The 14,345-nt window shown below is 45.3% G+C and overlaps 1 protein-coding gene across 2 annotated transcripts in view; it reads left to right on the top strand.

Moving 5' to 3' along the window:
- The window catches only part of CRYBG3 (crystallin beta-gamma domain containing 3), a 1,300,096-nt gene that overhangs the window by 519,860 nt on the left and 765,891 nt on the right, over positions 1–14,345 (top strand). For both annotated transcript variants that reach the window (XM_069204785.1, XM_069204786.1), the window contains one exon: positions 9,974–10,079. In XM_069204785.1, coding sequence (XP_069060886.1) covers positions 9,974–10,079 — 106 coding nt within the window. The remainder of the gene's footprint in view (positions 1–9,973; positions 10,080–14,345) is intronic.

Here is a 14,345-nt window from a genome sequence, read left to right as displayed (position 1 = left end):
GCATATATAGATCCCAGCATCACGGCTCGGCCAGCAAGGCGCGCGCGCGCATCAGCACGTAACGCCCTTGCTCATCCACAATATGATCATCAGCTACAAATGGGGTGCCCGGCCTAATCCAAATAAGTGCCCCCCTGGCGTAAGAGGAGAAACATGTTGCATAAAGCTGCCGACGCCAGCGCCACTGCAGTCTAGCCACTTCTGGTTGCGCCAGCTGAGTCTCCTGCAGGAACGCTATGTGTATTGAATGCCTTTTAAGATAAGAGTACATGGAATATCTGCGTGCTGGCGTGTGTATGCCTCGCACATTCCATGTAAGGAGATTGAAGGGATTTGTGGTTGATCAGTGAGTGCATAGAGGACTGATGGCCCAACTCCAGGGATAGGGAACTTCAACTGACCAGTGGCAGGTCCCCAAGGAGGGAGTAGGCAGGGCAAACATAAGCTCCATACAGAACATAACCAAAACAGCTAAGGACCAACAATAGGCCCAATAGTAACGTAAGTAAATACTATTAGAGCAGAGGGACAACAGGTATCTGCCCAAACTAAGTAGTACGCCTATGCAGCGCAAACAGTTCTAGAGAAAAAAGACCCCTCTAGTGGGGATATGGGGTAGGCAAGGTGTTGGAGATGTAATAGCCGGGGCGGAACCCCTAATTCAGCATGATAGCGGGGAGGCAATCACAGTAGAGCGCAGCGTGTAAGGCAGAGTACATATGGAGGCGTGACGCCCGGTGGCCCACAGGCTGCTGGTCATAATCAGCAAGGTCAACAGCACAGAGCACACAAATCGTCCCATGCAAAGACAAAAGTATGCGGCATTTCAGCTACAGTTATTTAGCTAGCGCCACTGACAGTGAACTTAGACACAAGCTGTTATATTTATTGTAATTATTGGGTAGAGTCAGATTAGTTCATCAGCTGTCTGAGGTGTCACTGCTGGGTGGTGGGATGACCCAGATTCAGAGGCTGTCTCGATGGCGGAGCCCTCATCTACAATAGTTTGTGGGGTCCACTTCACCATCCGAAGCCATTGATCGGATACTAATGGCTGTCGCGGTTTGCAATGCACATCTGCGTTCCTGCATAATTTGTTCCGGGTCGGAGCATGCCACACCTCTCCCGAGGCAGCCACACATCTGTTGCGGTTCCAACATTTACGGGGCTGTAGGTCCCGGGTCTCCATGTCGGTTATGTCAGGGTCTCGCTGATTGACCAAGTCCGAAGATTCCAGCCAGTCCTATGTTGCATCCGGCGTGCTGAAGAAGTGTGTTTTATCATCTGCCACTACACGCAATCTGGCTGGGAACAGAAGGGAATATGACAGATTGAGGGAGCGGAGTTTGCGCTTGACTGTCAGGAAGGATTCATGCTCTTTGTACGGCAATGGTGTAATACGGGAATATCATAACCTGGGCATTGTGCACACGGATTGCAGGTAGTGTTCTCACCGCTCGTAGTATAATGTCTCTGTCTGTATAGTGTAAAAGCCAGAGCGGGCTCTAGTAGGGACTCTGGGGGCTCGTTCAACCCAGAAAAAAGGCGTCAACGAGCCCTCTGGCATCAGCCCCCGGAGCCAGGACTCAGTGAAAGCAACGGCATCCGGGTTTTCCGCACCTTCCGGTAGGCCTACTATTCTGAGTTTGTTCCGTCTAGTACGACCCACCGCATCTTCTGCTCGGCACTCCAGCGTCCCTATTCAGTCCAATGCACCTTGTAGTGAAACCTCTAGTCGGTCCGTCTTAGGCGTTAGGTCCTGGAGCTGATCCTCAAGTGTGTGGGTTCTATCCGCTAGTTTGCAGTGGTCTGCATGTAGGAGTTTGAGATCACTGGCCACCTTGTCAATTTTGCCCTCCAACGAGGTTCGGGCTTGCTCCAGAGAGGTGCCTATGCGTTCCACAGCTTCCAGCACCGCATTCAATTTAGTGCCATCCAGGGACAGAGTCTCTGATCGCGGCATCTGCGGTTTGGCTCTGGTTCCAGAGCAGAGGTGAACCGCTCCCGCCATGGTGTTGCCCAGGAGGGAGCTCTGTGGTAAGGCACAGGTCACAGACGTGGGAGCCCGTGTATTACCGTCCATGCAGGAGGCCCGCTTATATGCACAATATTACAGACCAGGCACAGCAGCACAAGCAGCCTCTCTCCCCGCTGTGCCCAGTTGCACAGGAGTCACACCAGATCACCACCAATATAGATCCTCTGCAATAATGACCGGCAGTTCCAGCCAGTTAGTGAAAAAGGGTGTGGAAGCCGGTCAGACGGGGCAGGGCTCAAGTACTCCAGTCCACAGCTCTGGGTCCCACAGCAGGTACTGACCCGGCCTCTTCCCTCCTCTGTTGCTGGGGGTGGGGGGAGGGGGGTGGGTGGAAAGATGGGCTTCTTCAGGCCCGCACTGTCAAATGGGCCCAAGGGGCTCCTCACCTATCGCCCTCCATTTCACTGTGTCCGCATGGACCGGCCCTCAGCACTCAGGGCGGCTGAGTCCAACAGGCCCCACGCACTCAGCCGCCACCGGGCCCAGCAATCTCGGACTGAATTTGTGCCACCAAATAGGACTGCCGCTTACCTCCAGCTCTATCCGATGGTCCCGGTTCCACTGCATTTAGCCCAACCCAGTGGGCAGTGTCAGGTTGGGTGCCTCATGCGACTCCTCTGGTCTGCCGCTCTCTCCAAGCCCAAGGGAAGCACCGTGCAGGACCAGGCTCCATAGGTCCAGCCGTGCAGGGTCCTCAGAGCAGGCCGCACACCCACGCCTCCTCGCGCGGGCCAGTTGCTCCACCAACAGCCCAGATATGCCCACCGCACTCGTGAACGGTTCCCCCCTGTTCCATGGGATTCCACGCTTGGGTGAGCGCTGCTGGAAGCTCCGATTGGCTCCCCAGATTCAATTAAATTGCGGATAAATGGGGTGTCGCCGCGGGGTGCTTTCAGCTTGTGCCCGCCATCTTAGCCTGCAAGACACGCCCCCCCATCAAGATATCATAGATATATATGTAACTACAAACACATCTAAGTAGTCCTGAAATTCTTCATTTGCAACAAACTTAATATTTGTATGGGCTGTATGGCATCTTGAAGGTAGTTTTCCATCCATCTCCTTCCCTAGTCCTATTCAGTTTTTAGGCTTCAATTAACTCCAATTTAGAAAAAAATAGTGGCCAATTTAACCTAATCAAGGATGACTGAGATGAGTTGAAGCAAATTCTGATCCTTCATTGTTGCTTTATTCAAGGCCATTCCCGATAATCACTATAAGGTCTCAGTCCACCCCTGGCTTCAGTAAAAAAGAGCAGTGGTGAAGCTGCCAATGAATAAGAGGGCTGAATGAAGCAACTAGCAAAATTATTAAGCATTACATCATTTCTTTGGACTAAATTACACTACACAGCATCCCCATTTAAATCTGAAATTGTGTCTGCATCCCGGAAGGACAATGTGTGACACAGAAAATCCAGTTATGTCGGTGTCAAAATTTGTTCAAACCTTTCAGCTTCCTCAGCTTGCTGCTAAGCGGGTGCCAAAGAGGCAAGTGGCAGACCTGTGATTAAAATATTCTGGGACCTTACTACAACCAAAGTCAAGGCTGGTAATTGCGGCAATACCACAAAAACAAATGTACTAGTCAAGGACAGGTAATTTAGAACATCCGAAGGGGCCCCTCCTACTTGAGACAGTAGTTAAAGGTGTCAGCCTAGCCTGTAAATGATAAGCTCTAGCCAGCAGGTCTGAATTTTCACCCTAGGGGTGGCTAGATTTGCTTGAACCTTTTCCGGAGTCATGAAAACTGAGGACAGCAAGGTCATGAGAGCTTCCATTCTGCCCAGGTGTAAGAATTTACTTGGGCTAGTTGATATGTCAAGGCCCAGTTATTTACTTTGTAAATGAATGAAACCTCTCACTGCCTCTACCTTGAAGAAGCAGTCATAAGATAATATCAGATGGCAACTCCAACAAAATTTGGGATGGGAGTTACGAAATGTAGGCGGCTGGCCTGGCTTGTAGTGGGTACCAAAGGTACTTACACCTTGTGCCAGGTCCAGTTATCCCATATTAGTGTACAAGAGGTGTTTCTAGCAGCTTAGACTGATAGAAAGTAGCTATGGCAAAGCAGCTTAGGCTGAACTAGGAGGCATGCAAAGCTACTACTATACCACTTATATCATATGCACAATATCATAAGAAAACACAATATACAGAGTTACTAAAAATAAAGGTACTTTATTTTTATGACAGTATGCCAAAAGTATCTCAGTGAGTACCCTCAGTAAGAAGGTAAGTAATATACAGAAGCTATATGTACACAAACCAAAATTAGGTAGGTAAGAGCAAGAAAAGTAATGCAAACAGTGTAGAATTACAATAGGTTGCAATAGGAACACATAGGTATAGGGGCAACACAAACCATATACTCCAAAAGTGGAATGCAAACCACAAATGGAACCCAGGCCTATGTGAGCTTGTAGAGGGTCGCTGGGACTGTAAGAAAACAGTGAGGGTTACAAAAATAGCCCACCACAAGACCCTGGAAAGCAGGAGTAAAGTACACCTACAAGCCCCAGAGAGCACAGAAGTCGTGATGGGGGATTCTGCAGGAAGAACGAACACCAGCAGTGCACTGACAACGGATTTCCGGACCTGAGTACCTGTAAGACAAGGGGACCAAGTCCAATAGTCGCGATAATGTCCAGGGGGACAGGATCCCAGGAAACCCCAGCTGAAGCTGCCACCGGTTGGAAGAAGCTTGGAGTTCTGCAAGAAAGAAGTGGACTAGGGACTTCTTCTTTGGAAGACGTATGTCCGACGTCGAGATGAAGCTTGCAGACATGTTCCCACGCAGAAAGACTGCAAACAAGCCTTGCTAGCTGCAAGGGTCACGGTAGAGGTTTTTGGGTGCTTCTGAGGACCAGGAAGGACCCGGATGTCGCCTTTTGGAGGAGGAGACAGAGGGGGGCGCTCAGCAACTCAGAGAGCCCTCACAGAAGCAGGCAGCTCCCGCAGAAGTACCCCAACAGGCACTTAGAAGAAGAGTGAACCGGAGTCCACGCCAAGTTACAAAAGGGGGTCTCACGACGTCGGAGGACAACTCAGAAGGTTGTACACTGCAGGACGGAGTGCTGGGGACCCAAGCTTGGCTGTGCACGAAGGAAATCCTGGAAGAGTGCACAGGAGCCGGAGCAGCTGCAAATCACGTGGTACACAGCTTTGCAGTCTAGTGTGGGGAGGCAAAAACTTGGACTGAAGAGTCACTGGACTGGGGGGGTCACTTGGACAGAGTTGCTATGTTCCAGGGACCACGCTCGTCAGGATGAGAGGGGACCCAGAGGACCAGTGATGCAGTCTTTTGGTGCCTGCGTTAGCAGGGGGAAGATTCCGTCAACCCACAGGAGATTTCTTCTGAGCTTCTGGTGCAGGGTGAAGGCAGACTACCCCCAGAGCATGCACCACCAGGAAACAGTCAAGAAAGCCGGCAGGATTAGGTGCTACAATGTTGCTGGTAGTCGCCTTGCTACTTTGTTGCGGTTTTGCAGGCGTCCTAGAGCAGTCAGCAGTGGTAGAAGGTGAAGAGGGAGATGCAGAGGAACTCTGGTGAGCTCTTGCATTCGTTATCTGAATAATTCCCCAAAGCAGAGACCCTAAATAGCCAGAAAAGTAGGTTTGGCTACCAAGATAGGAGGATTGGCTACCAAGAGAGGTAAGAGCCTATCAGAAGGAGCCTCTGACGTCACCTGCTGGCACTGGCCACTCAGAGCAGTCCAGTGTGCCCCCAACACCTCTGTTTCCAAGATGGCAGAGGTCTGGCACACACTGGAGGAGCTCTGGGCACCTCCCCTGGGAGATGCAGGTCAGGGGAGTAGTCACTCCCCTTTCCTTTGTCCAGTTTCGCGCCAGAGCAGGGCTGGGGGAACCCTGAACCAGTGTAGACTGGCTTATGCAGAGATGGGCACCATCTGTGCCCATCAAAGCATTTCCAGAGGCTGGGGGAGGCTACTCCTCCCCAGCCCTTCACACCTATTTCCAAAGGGAGAGGGTGTAACGCCTTCTCTCAGAGGAAATCCTTTGTTCTGCCTTCCTGGGCCAGGGCTGCCTGGACCCCAGGAGGGCAGAAACCTGTCTGAGGGGTTGGCAGCAGCTGCAGTGGAAGCCCCGGAAAGGCAGTTTGGCAGTACCCAGGTTCTGTGCTAGAGACCGGGGGAATCATGGAATTGTCCCCCCAATACCAGGATGGTATTGGGGTGACAATTCCATGATCTTAGACATGTTACATGGCCATGTTCGGAGTTAATATTGTGACGCTATACATAGGTAGTGACCTATGTATAGTGCATGTGTGTAATGGTGTCCCCGCACTCTCAAAGTCTGGGGAATTTGACCTGAATGAAGTGGGGGCACCTTGGCTAGTGCCAGGGGGCCCACACACTAGGTAACTTGGCACCCAACCTTCACCAGGTGAAGGTTAGACATATAGGTGACTTATAAGTTACTTATGCGCAGTGAAAAATGGCTGTGAAATAACGTGGACGTTATTTCACTCAGGCTGCAGTGGCAGGCCTGTGTAAGAATTGTCTGAGCTCCCTGTGGGTGGCAAAAGAAATGCTGCAGCCCATAGGGATCTCCTGGAACCCCAATACCCTGGGTACCTCAGTACCATATTCAAGGGAATTATATGGGTGTACCAGTGTGCCAATAAGAATTGGTAAATGTAGTCACTAGCCTGCAGTGACAAATTTAGAAAGCAGAGAGAGCGTAAACACGGAGGTTCTGGTTAGCAGAGCCTCAGTGATACAGTTAGGCACCACACAGGGAACACATATAGGTCACAAACTTATGAACACCGGAGTCCTGGCTAGCAGGATCCCAGTGACACATAACAGACACACTGACAACATAGGGTTTTCACTATGAGCACTGGGCCCTGGCTAGCAGGATCCCAGTGAGACAGTGAAAACACCCTGACATATACTCACAAACAGGCCAGAAGTGGGGGTAACAAGGCTAGAAAGAGGCTACCTTCCTGCAGGAAATGAATGTTGAAGATTGGATTCTGTTGACAATTAGTGTTGGTTACTGTTCTGCATAAGATTACAAAATTGAATCTTATAAGGATTGAATGAACACATCAGCTCCGACCTGAACCTGTAAGATGCTGAGGTGTACAGTGATGATCCACTCATGAGGACATCTCAGGGAGGAAAGACAGAATGAAGGGTTACTGGCAGAGCAGAAGCCATGTAATGATAAAACAGTAGTTATAGCATACCAAAACATTTCATAATTCATATTGGTATTTTTCCCCAAATAAGCAAAGGTAGTATTCCCCACTCCCGGAAACATATACACCTTATTTAGTTTCTTAGTTCTTTTTTAAAGTCTTTAATTCCGTGTTAATACTTTTAAAACATACAGTTCAGTTTGACTTTCTGTAGTAAACCTTGAGGTCTTACTTCAAAGCTCTCTTTATTCTCTCCTTATAATGTTTCATCCAAAACCAAGATTCCTTTAAAGTCTTGAGTCAGAGCTCTGAGTTCTTTGTTATCCTACTGTCATCTCAAGCTTTTCACTCAGAAAGGTTCTAAATTTGCTATTTTTCTTGTCAATCTTCCAAGTGTTTTAAAATGCCTCACATACAATACTCTCATATGCAGGTGAACTGTACTATAAAGTTGTACTATAAACCTAAAACTCACCTGTTTCAAAGTTTCTCTATTTAGAAAATGTTATAAGTATTTATAGAAACCCTGTCCTACCGAAGTACACTTGACTAGATACTTCAGCAGCCTCCAAAGACCAGCTTTACAGAAGCACTTCAGCATTGCTATTGCTTCCCAGTATACCCACATTGACCATCATTGAAGACTGGGCAAAGCTCCCTCCAATCCTGGGACTTCACTCAAAACAGGTGCGAACCTTGTGGGTCTTGAAAGATTTCAAAATGGGTTCTAGAAGCAGCAAGATCTGAAGAATGAGAAAGTGATCATGATAGCAGACTCTTGATGTGTCAGGCTCCAAAATGTTCCAATGATTGGCACATCTTGTCTAACCTTTTCAAGAGGGAGTATTTTGAGGCCACAATGTCTCCTACAACACCTGGGCCCCCAGTCCTAGATGTAATGACCACATTGGCTTTGTGACCAGTGGGATTTAGGTGATGGGACATGGGGTGCAGGCCATGGAAAACCTGATTCTTAAGAGAGTGATGCAAACCCTAGAGTAATCTGATACACTAGGTTCTGTTTGCATATATTTGTTTAAATAAAACCTAAGCGTGTAGTCTTAAAATGGTTTCAGGGGTGGCAAATACTCCTTTAAGCAGCAGAAACACTGATGTGCAGTGTATTTATTCTGTTATTCTCACTTCTCCCAATCTTTTAGACATTGTGGCTTGGTGCAGATGGAGAAGGGCTACCGAAGAGAAGGCTCAATTTCTACTCTTTACACACTATTTCTTTATCTACCTTCATTCTAGCATCTACTGATGGCCTTAGTCTAAAAATAGTCTCACCAATATCACTATGAACCAGCACATCATCCTGTTTTACTTAATGCTTCTCCTAGGTCCCTCTGTGGCCATCAACAAAATAAATATTTTTTTCTTAATGGAGTCCTATCCTTTTGAGCATCATCAATGCTGTTCTCTCTTGGCTCACCTTGTTCCTTTGGATCAGCCCTACTTGATATTCCGGGAACCCTCCCCTGTTGCTTACCCTTGGGGGACATCTGTTCTTCTTTTAGGTTCAATTAACACATTTGACAAGCAGTTCAAAATTATTCACGGTCTGTGCCTTAACTCCCAACTTTAAAGCTAATTGACTTACAAGTTTACTGGTTTTCAAACTGGATAGATAAACCTTTCTATGCGCCAAACTCCTCCCAAAGAAAGGTCATCAACCTCCCATTACCCAAATCTGTGTTAGCTCTCCTGTCACCCATGTCAGTCTCTCTCTAATTCAAGATCAGACAGGAACTAAATGGTTTTATTCCTTAATCATACTTGCCTTATAATGTTGTCACCTCAACTGCCACTTCCAACTGACTCCACCGCCTCACGACCAGAATGAGAGAATGTGTCTAGTTACTAACAGAGTAAAGCTTTCTAATTGTAACAACCTAGGGCTTTGCCACTATTTCATCACTCAACAAACCTCATCTTTGTTTTCTGCATACTGATCAGATTTCCTCACACCTCCATTACCTGCTGATGGCGTAATCTACAAAGGTTCCTCACACTGGGCCTCAAATTGGTACATAGTTAATACCTCTTATGCCACCAAAGAAGCTCATCCCATTGACCCCATCTCTCTGTACCGAAAGTTCATAGAGACAATCATAAATCCCTGTGCTTCATCAAGAATAAGGTTGTTTGGTCTCGGCATGCTTGCCCTAAAATACCCTGTCAGTGCTGCTGAGATCATTGATTACCCTTCTCAGAATCTAGGGGCACGTTAGGGCCACCTTTGCTACCCACAAATAGCAACACTAAAATTTGTCTGATCTGGCATAGCCATAGAAGCACAACTGGCAATTGCAAATTTAGGTCCCTGAAAGATTGAGACATTTGCATCTGTTTCTCCTTCTTCCACCTTCAGCATTAATTTGCGTGTAACATCAGCAGCAAACGCAAAAGATACTACCTGTATGGAGAGCCAAGACAAAAACAAATCCAGTATGGCTATTGCATTTGACATGCATGACTTAAAATATAGCCTTGACTTTCGGAAACAAAGCAAAAGCTTAGTTCAGAAATTAACTTGAATTGGTTTTAGGACAATTAGAGTATATAATAATGCTAATAGTAACTTGTTTTCTTATAGCGCTACATACCTAGTTTTTGCCATTTGTGATGCTTTATAATGTCACTTGCTGAGTTAAAACTAAATCACACACCGTTCAATTTGTTTCCTTTACTTTCATATGAAGTGTTGAAATTAACAGCTTATTTTACTTGTCTTATGGACTATTTTTCAATTTGCAGTTGGCTTGCCTACACGGAAGCTGATTTCAAAGGAACAATGAAGATTTTGGAATCCAGTCCATCACCTATTCCTGCAGATTTCAAATCTCTGCGACCTTTGAAAATGGTAGGGTAAGAGGTGACTCTTTCCCAGCTCACTCTGTTTAAACTTTAGTGTGTGCGTATAATGCATGCACACATGTGTAAAGCATTGTGTACATATAAAATGTACTGGTATGGGTGTCGTACAACAGATTTCACAGTGAAGAAGAAACAAAATAATCGGTATTGCCTACTTACATTTGGGTTAGCTATGATGTGGGAGTGCAAGGGGGAGTGCAAGAGAAGAACGATTAGTTACCCTCATTCTGAATTTCAAGGTCTTTTTGGCTTCCAATAATTATCTTCAACTTCCAAGAGGGGACACATTTCGTTTAATAGTCTGGTGTAAACTCCCTTTGTTCCCTTGTGTCTAGTGCTGGAGAGTCCAAAAGGTTACAAAGGGTTCATGAAACCTGCTCATGATAATTAAAGGGCAACAGTAAGTGAGAATATATACCTTTTGTCTGTCCAGTAGGGAAATCTCATTGTTATCCAAAAGATGTAAGATGCATCTAATTTAACATTGCTTGTTTAGTTCCAGGAAGCCCAACAGTTCATCTGTCTATGATAGTGATCTGATGTACAGAAGTTGAAGGGGGCTGCAGCTGGAGTGTGCCTTAATTTTATTTTAGTCCAGATCAGATTCCTGATTAGTGTGATATGGCATCCACATTTGACCAAAGCCTGTTTTAATGCCACAAGTGGTTTCATTCCAGAGTGGAGGGATACTATTCAAATGTCAGTCAGAGTTAAGAGTGTATATAATGTTGTCATGGAATGCTGATGCTGGAGTAGGAAGATGTGTGTGAGGAAGCTGATGGGAGAGATTGAGATTGAGTTGAAGGCTAGAAGAAGGTGAATGTTAGGATTCCTGAAGAGCTTTCAGTAAGAAGTAGTCCAAAGATGGAAATTTTGTTTTAGAAATCTGCCAGGACCCTACACGTCATCATGTGAGGGCTCTTGGGCACCTAAGCTGGCAAGTTTTTGATATATATTTCAGTAGAGCAATACCCATACCTTAACGTGGTACTGTGAAGTTAGAGATGTACCTCCAGAATCCCAAATGAAACAATTGTAACAAAAATAATCCCCTCAGTCTTTAATTGCTGAGCCAGCAACAAGGGCTAAATGCATGTTAGAAAGCAGTGAGGTAACTTGTGAATTCCTTGGTTAGTGTTACATTCTTAGTGCTTAGGAGCAGGGTTTGTGGGAGACAAACGTTTTCTCAGTATCATTTTGAATTACAACCCAATAACAGTTTTTGGTACTGCAGTCTTGTGCCACTCTCCCTATGCATGCAGTAGTGGCATGTTATAGGGTGGGTTTGTGCTGTGGCCTGGACTTCCAACATTTGTAAGCTAACAAGTCTGGCTTTAAGGCGCCCACAAAGCCAACCTTGATACATTTATGGGATGTGCATCATGAGATTACACCTTGAAATTCTAAATCATTTGTCAATGTGTTCATGTAAGGGTCTAACAATATCACAAAAACGTATACAGTGGGGACCCACGATTGTTGTACATTCCTGTACAGTTGTATTGACATCCATGAGATTTGTTAGTGGTAAACAATCACTAAGATGACACAGTGCTCTGTGGTACATGTGATACAGCTAATATTGATTTAATAAAAAGCAACAATGGGCGGCGCATAGTTTAAATATTCCAAATACACTATATATTAGGATATTCACATGCCGCAGTCCAGTGCAAGCCAAATATTACCATGCCGACATTTGCACCGGGTGCCCAAGTGTCAAAGGGTCTCATCAGGATGTAAAAGCCATTGTATACTTCCTGCCAGAAAGAGAGATATATTGAATGGACTTCATTAGTAGGAAATAAATCACCATCCCTTATACGTTTGGGGCATATACTCCATTTTCATAGATTGTGGTGTGAAAGTTATCTTCAGGAAACTGCAAATAAGAAAATATCTATAGTTATGATTCAAGAAGTGCAAAAAGGACAAAGCTTTCCCAATTGTCAAGAAAATGATCGTGTCACACTTGATGTAAGATTGCTGTAAACAAATTGTAGAAATGCAATGAACACCTAATCATGTTCAAGTAAAAACATATTATGCATGACCAATGGTGGAACAATCTCAAGATGGCAGTCATGCATAGTCAATAAAAAGCTGCCATATCTTTGAAATATGATAGCAGCAAGCTAAATAGTCTATTCTTCACATTTGTCAAAAATGAAAATCAGTGGTGTCTGGGAAGGTTTCCAGAGATCACATCATTAAAGAAGACAACTGCTATGCACCCTACATATGCTTTGAGAGAAGAAAATGATCACTGATTTCCCCGAAAAAAAATGCCCACCTAAAGAGCAATGGAAATGTGCCTGCGCATCTGGCAGGTGCCATGTTGGTGGTAATAGTAACCTTATATTGATATCAAGAGTAAGAGGTAAATTAACGTCTATGATCAAAAGATCGCATTTAAAAGGTTATGCATGCAGGCACACTCAAACTAAGGGTCTGATTTGCAGTTTGGCAGAGGGGTTACTCCATCACAAACGTGACGGATATTCTGCCTGCCTGATTACAAGTTCCATAGGCTATAATAGAATTGTATTATGGCGACCGGGATAACCCTCACATTTGTGACAGAGTAATCCTCTCCGGAAAACTCTAAATCAGGCCCCAATTCTTAGCAATGAAACCAAATCATAGCATAACAAAAATATGTTGAAAACCATGTGTTTGATATTGGTGAATATGAGATTAGATATTAGGCAGTCGGAAGAATAAGGACCAGTCAAAATAATTTCAAAACATATTTACACACCATCAGTGTCTGGTGATTAGTTAAATGGGCAATCTTGAGGAAAGCATGTTTAGCAATATAAGTGCCTCGCCATTGTGCTCATCAAGGAGTTGTTAGGGTAGCAAGCCATCAAATGGTATCAAGAATAAGAATAGAGAACAAAAATTATGAATTAAGTAATATAGTTTTGTGGTCCTAATGAAGCAGTGAGCAATTGGAGCTGTTGTCTGTAAGACTTCATATTATATATCCTTTTGAATTGTTGAATGTGTTATTCTATTTACCACTGGATGGCTTATTGCCTTAAGCAAACAAATGGACTAAGCATAGATGTTTAGGCATAATAGATTTTGTATTTCAAGCTGAATTATAGGAATGTGTTAGACCTGTCAGCCTGAGGGTGTTTTTTTCCCCAAACATTTTGCCTGCTTGCCTCATATTTTGCTACTAGTGGGCCTGCAGCACTGATTGTGCCACCCACTTAAGTAACCTTTCAAAACCTGTCTCAGGCCTACCATTGTAGGGCCTGTGTGGACAGTTTACTGCCACTTCAAGTGGGAAATTAAAACCCTTTGCCAAGCCTTAAACTCCTCTTTTATTACATATACGTCACCCCTAAGGTAGGCCCTAGGTACCCCATAGGGCAGGGTGCTATGCAGCTAAAAGGAAGGACATGCACTTTTAAGTTTTACATGTCCTGGTGGTGAAAAACTTCCAAATTCGATTTTTCACTACTGTGAGGCCTACTTCTCTGATAGGGCCAGCATTGGGAACTCCTTCTATATTTCCTTTAAGCTGTAATTCCTGATCAGAAGGGAGTAGCTGCATCGTGTTTCCTGTCATTGGAATGATAACTCCTCTTTACTGGTAAAGTACAATTTAACATTACTATTTTAGCAATGCCACTTTCAGAAAGTGGGCATTCATCTGCTCTTACAGCTCTGTGTGCGTGCAGCCTGTCTCCGATACATGTCTGGGGTGGGTGACATACATTTTGTGCATTCCCTTAAGACAACTAACACACAGGAAAGTTAGGCGTGTCTGAGCACTCATCTGTATTCATCTACATTCTGATGGTCCTTCCTGGGCAGGAAGGGTGGAGGGGGAGCTGACACATCTGAATATGGAGTGCTTGTCCCCACACAGAGATGATCACCCTCTGCTGATAGTCTGAAGCCAGGTTTTTGAAGAAAGGATGTCTGTGCACTTCATAGAACCTTCTTTGAAGTCGCCCCCACTTCAAAGGCACATTGGGGTTAAGAGCTGGGTCTCTGACCCCAACAAATTAGTATACTACTGGACCAGGAAGAACACTGTCTGGAATAAGGGCTGCTGGACTGCTTTCTAAAAAGGACTACTCTGTACCTTCATGAGCTACCCTGCTGATAGTTGCCCATTTGAGGAAGGTCTAGACCCTCTCATCTGACCCAGAATGCCTCCAATGACTTGGCCCATGTTCTCCTGCAGTCTCAGGGACATCAAAGACTACCTGCAACTCTTCTTTTGCTTCTG

This window comes from Pleurodeles waltl, chromosome 8 (assembly GCF_031143425.1).
Source record: "Pleurodeles waltl isolate 20211129_DDA chromosome 8, aPleWal1.hap1.20221129, whole genome shotgun sequence".
In the NCBI taxonomy this organism is placed as follows: Eukaryota; Metazoa; Chordata; class Amphibia; order Caudata; family Salamandridae; genus Pleurodeles; species Pleurodeles waltl.
Note: the sequence above shows the minus strand (reverse complement) of the source record. Positions and strands in the feature narration are given on the sequence as shown.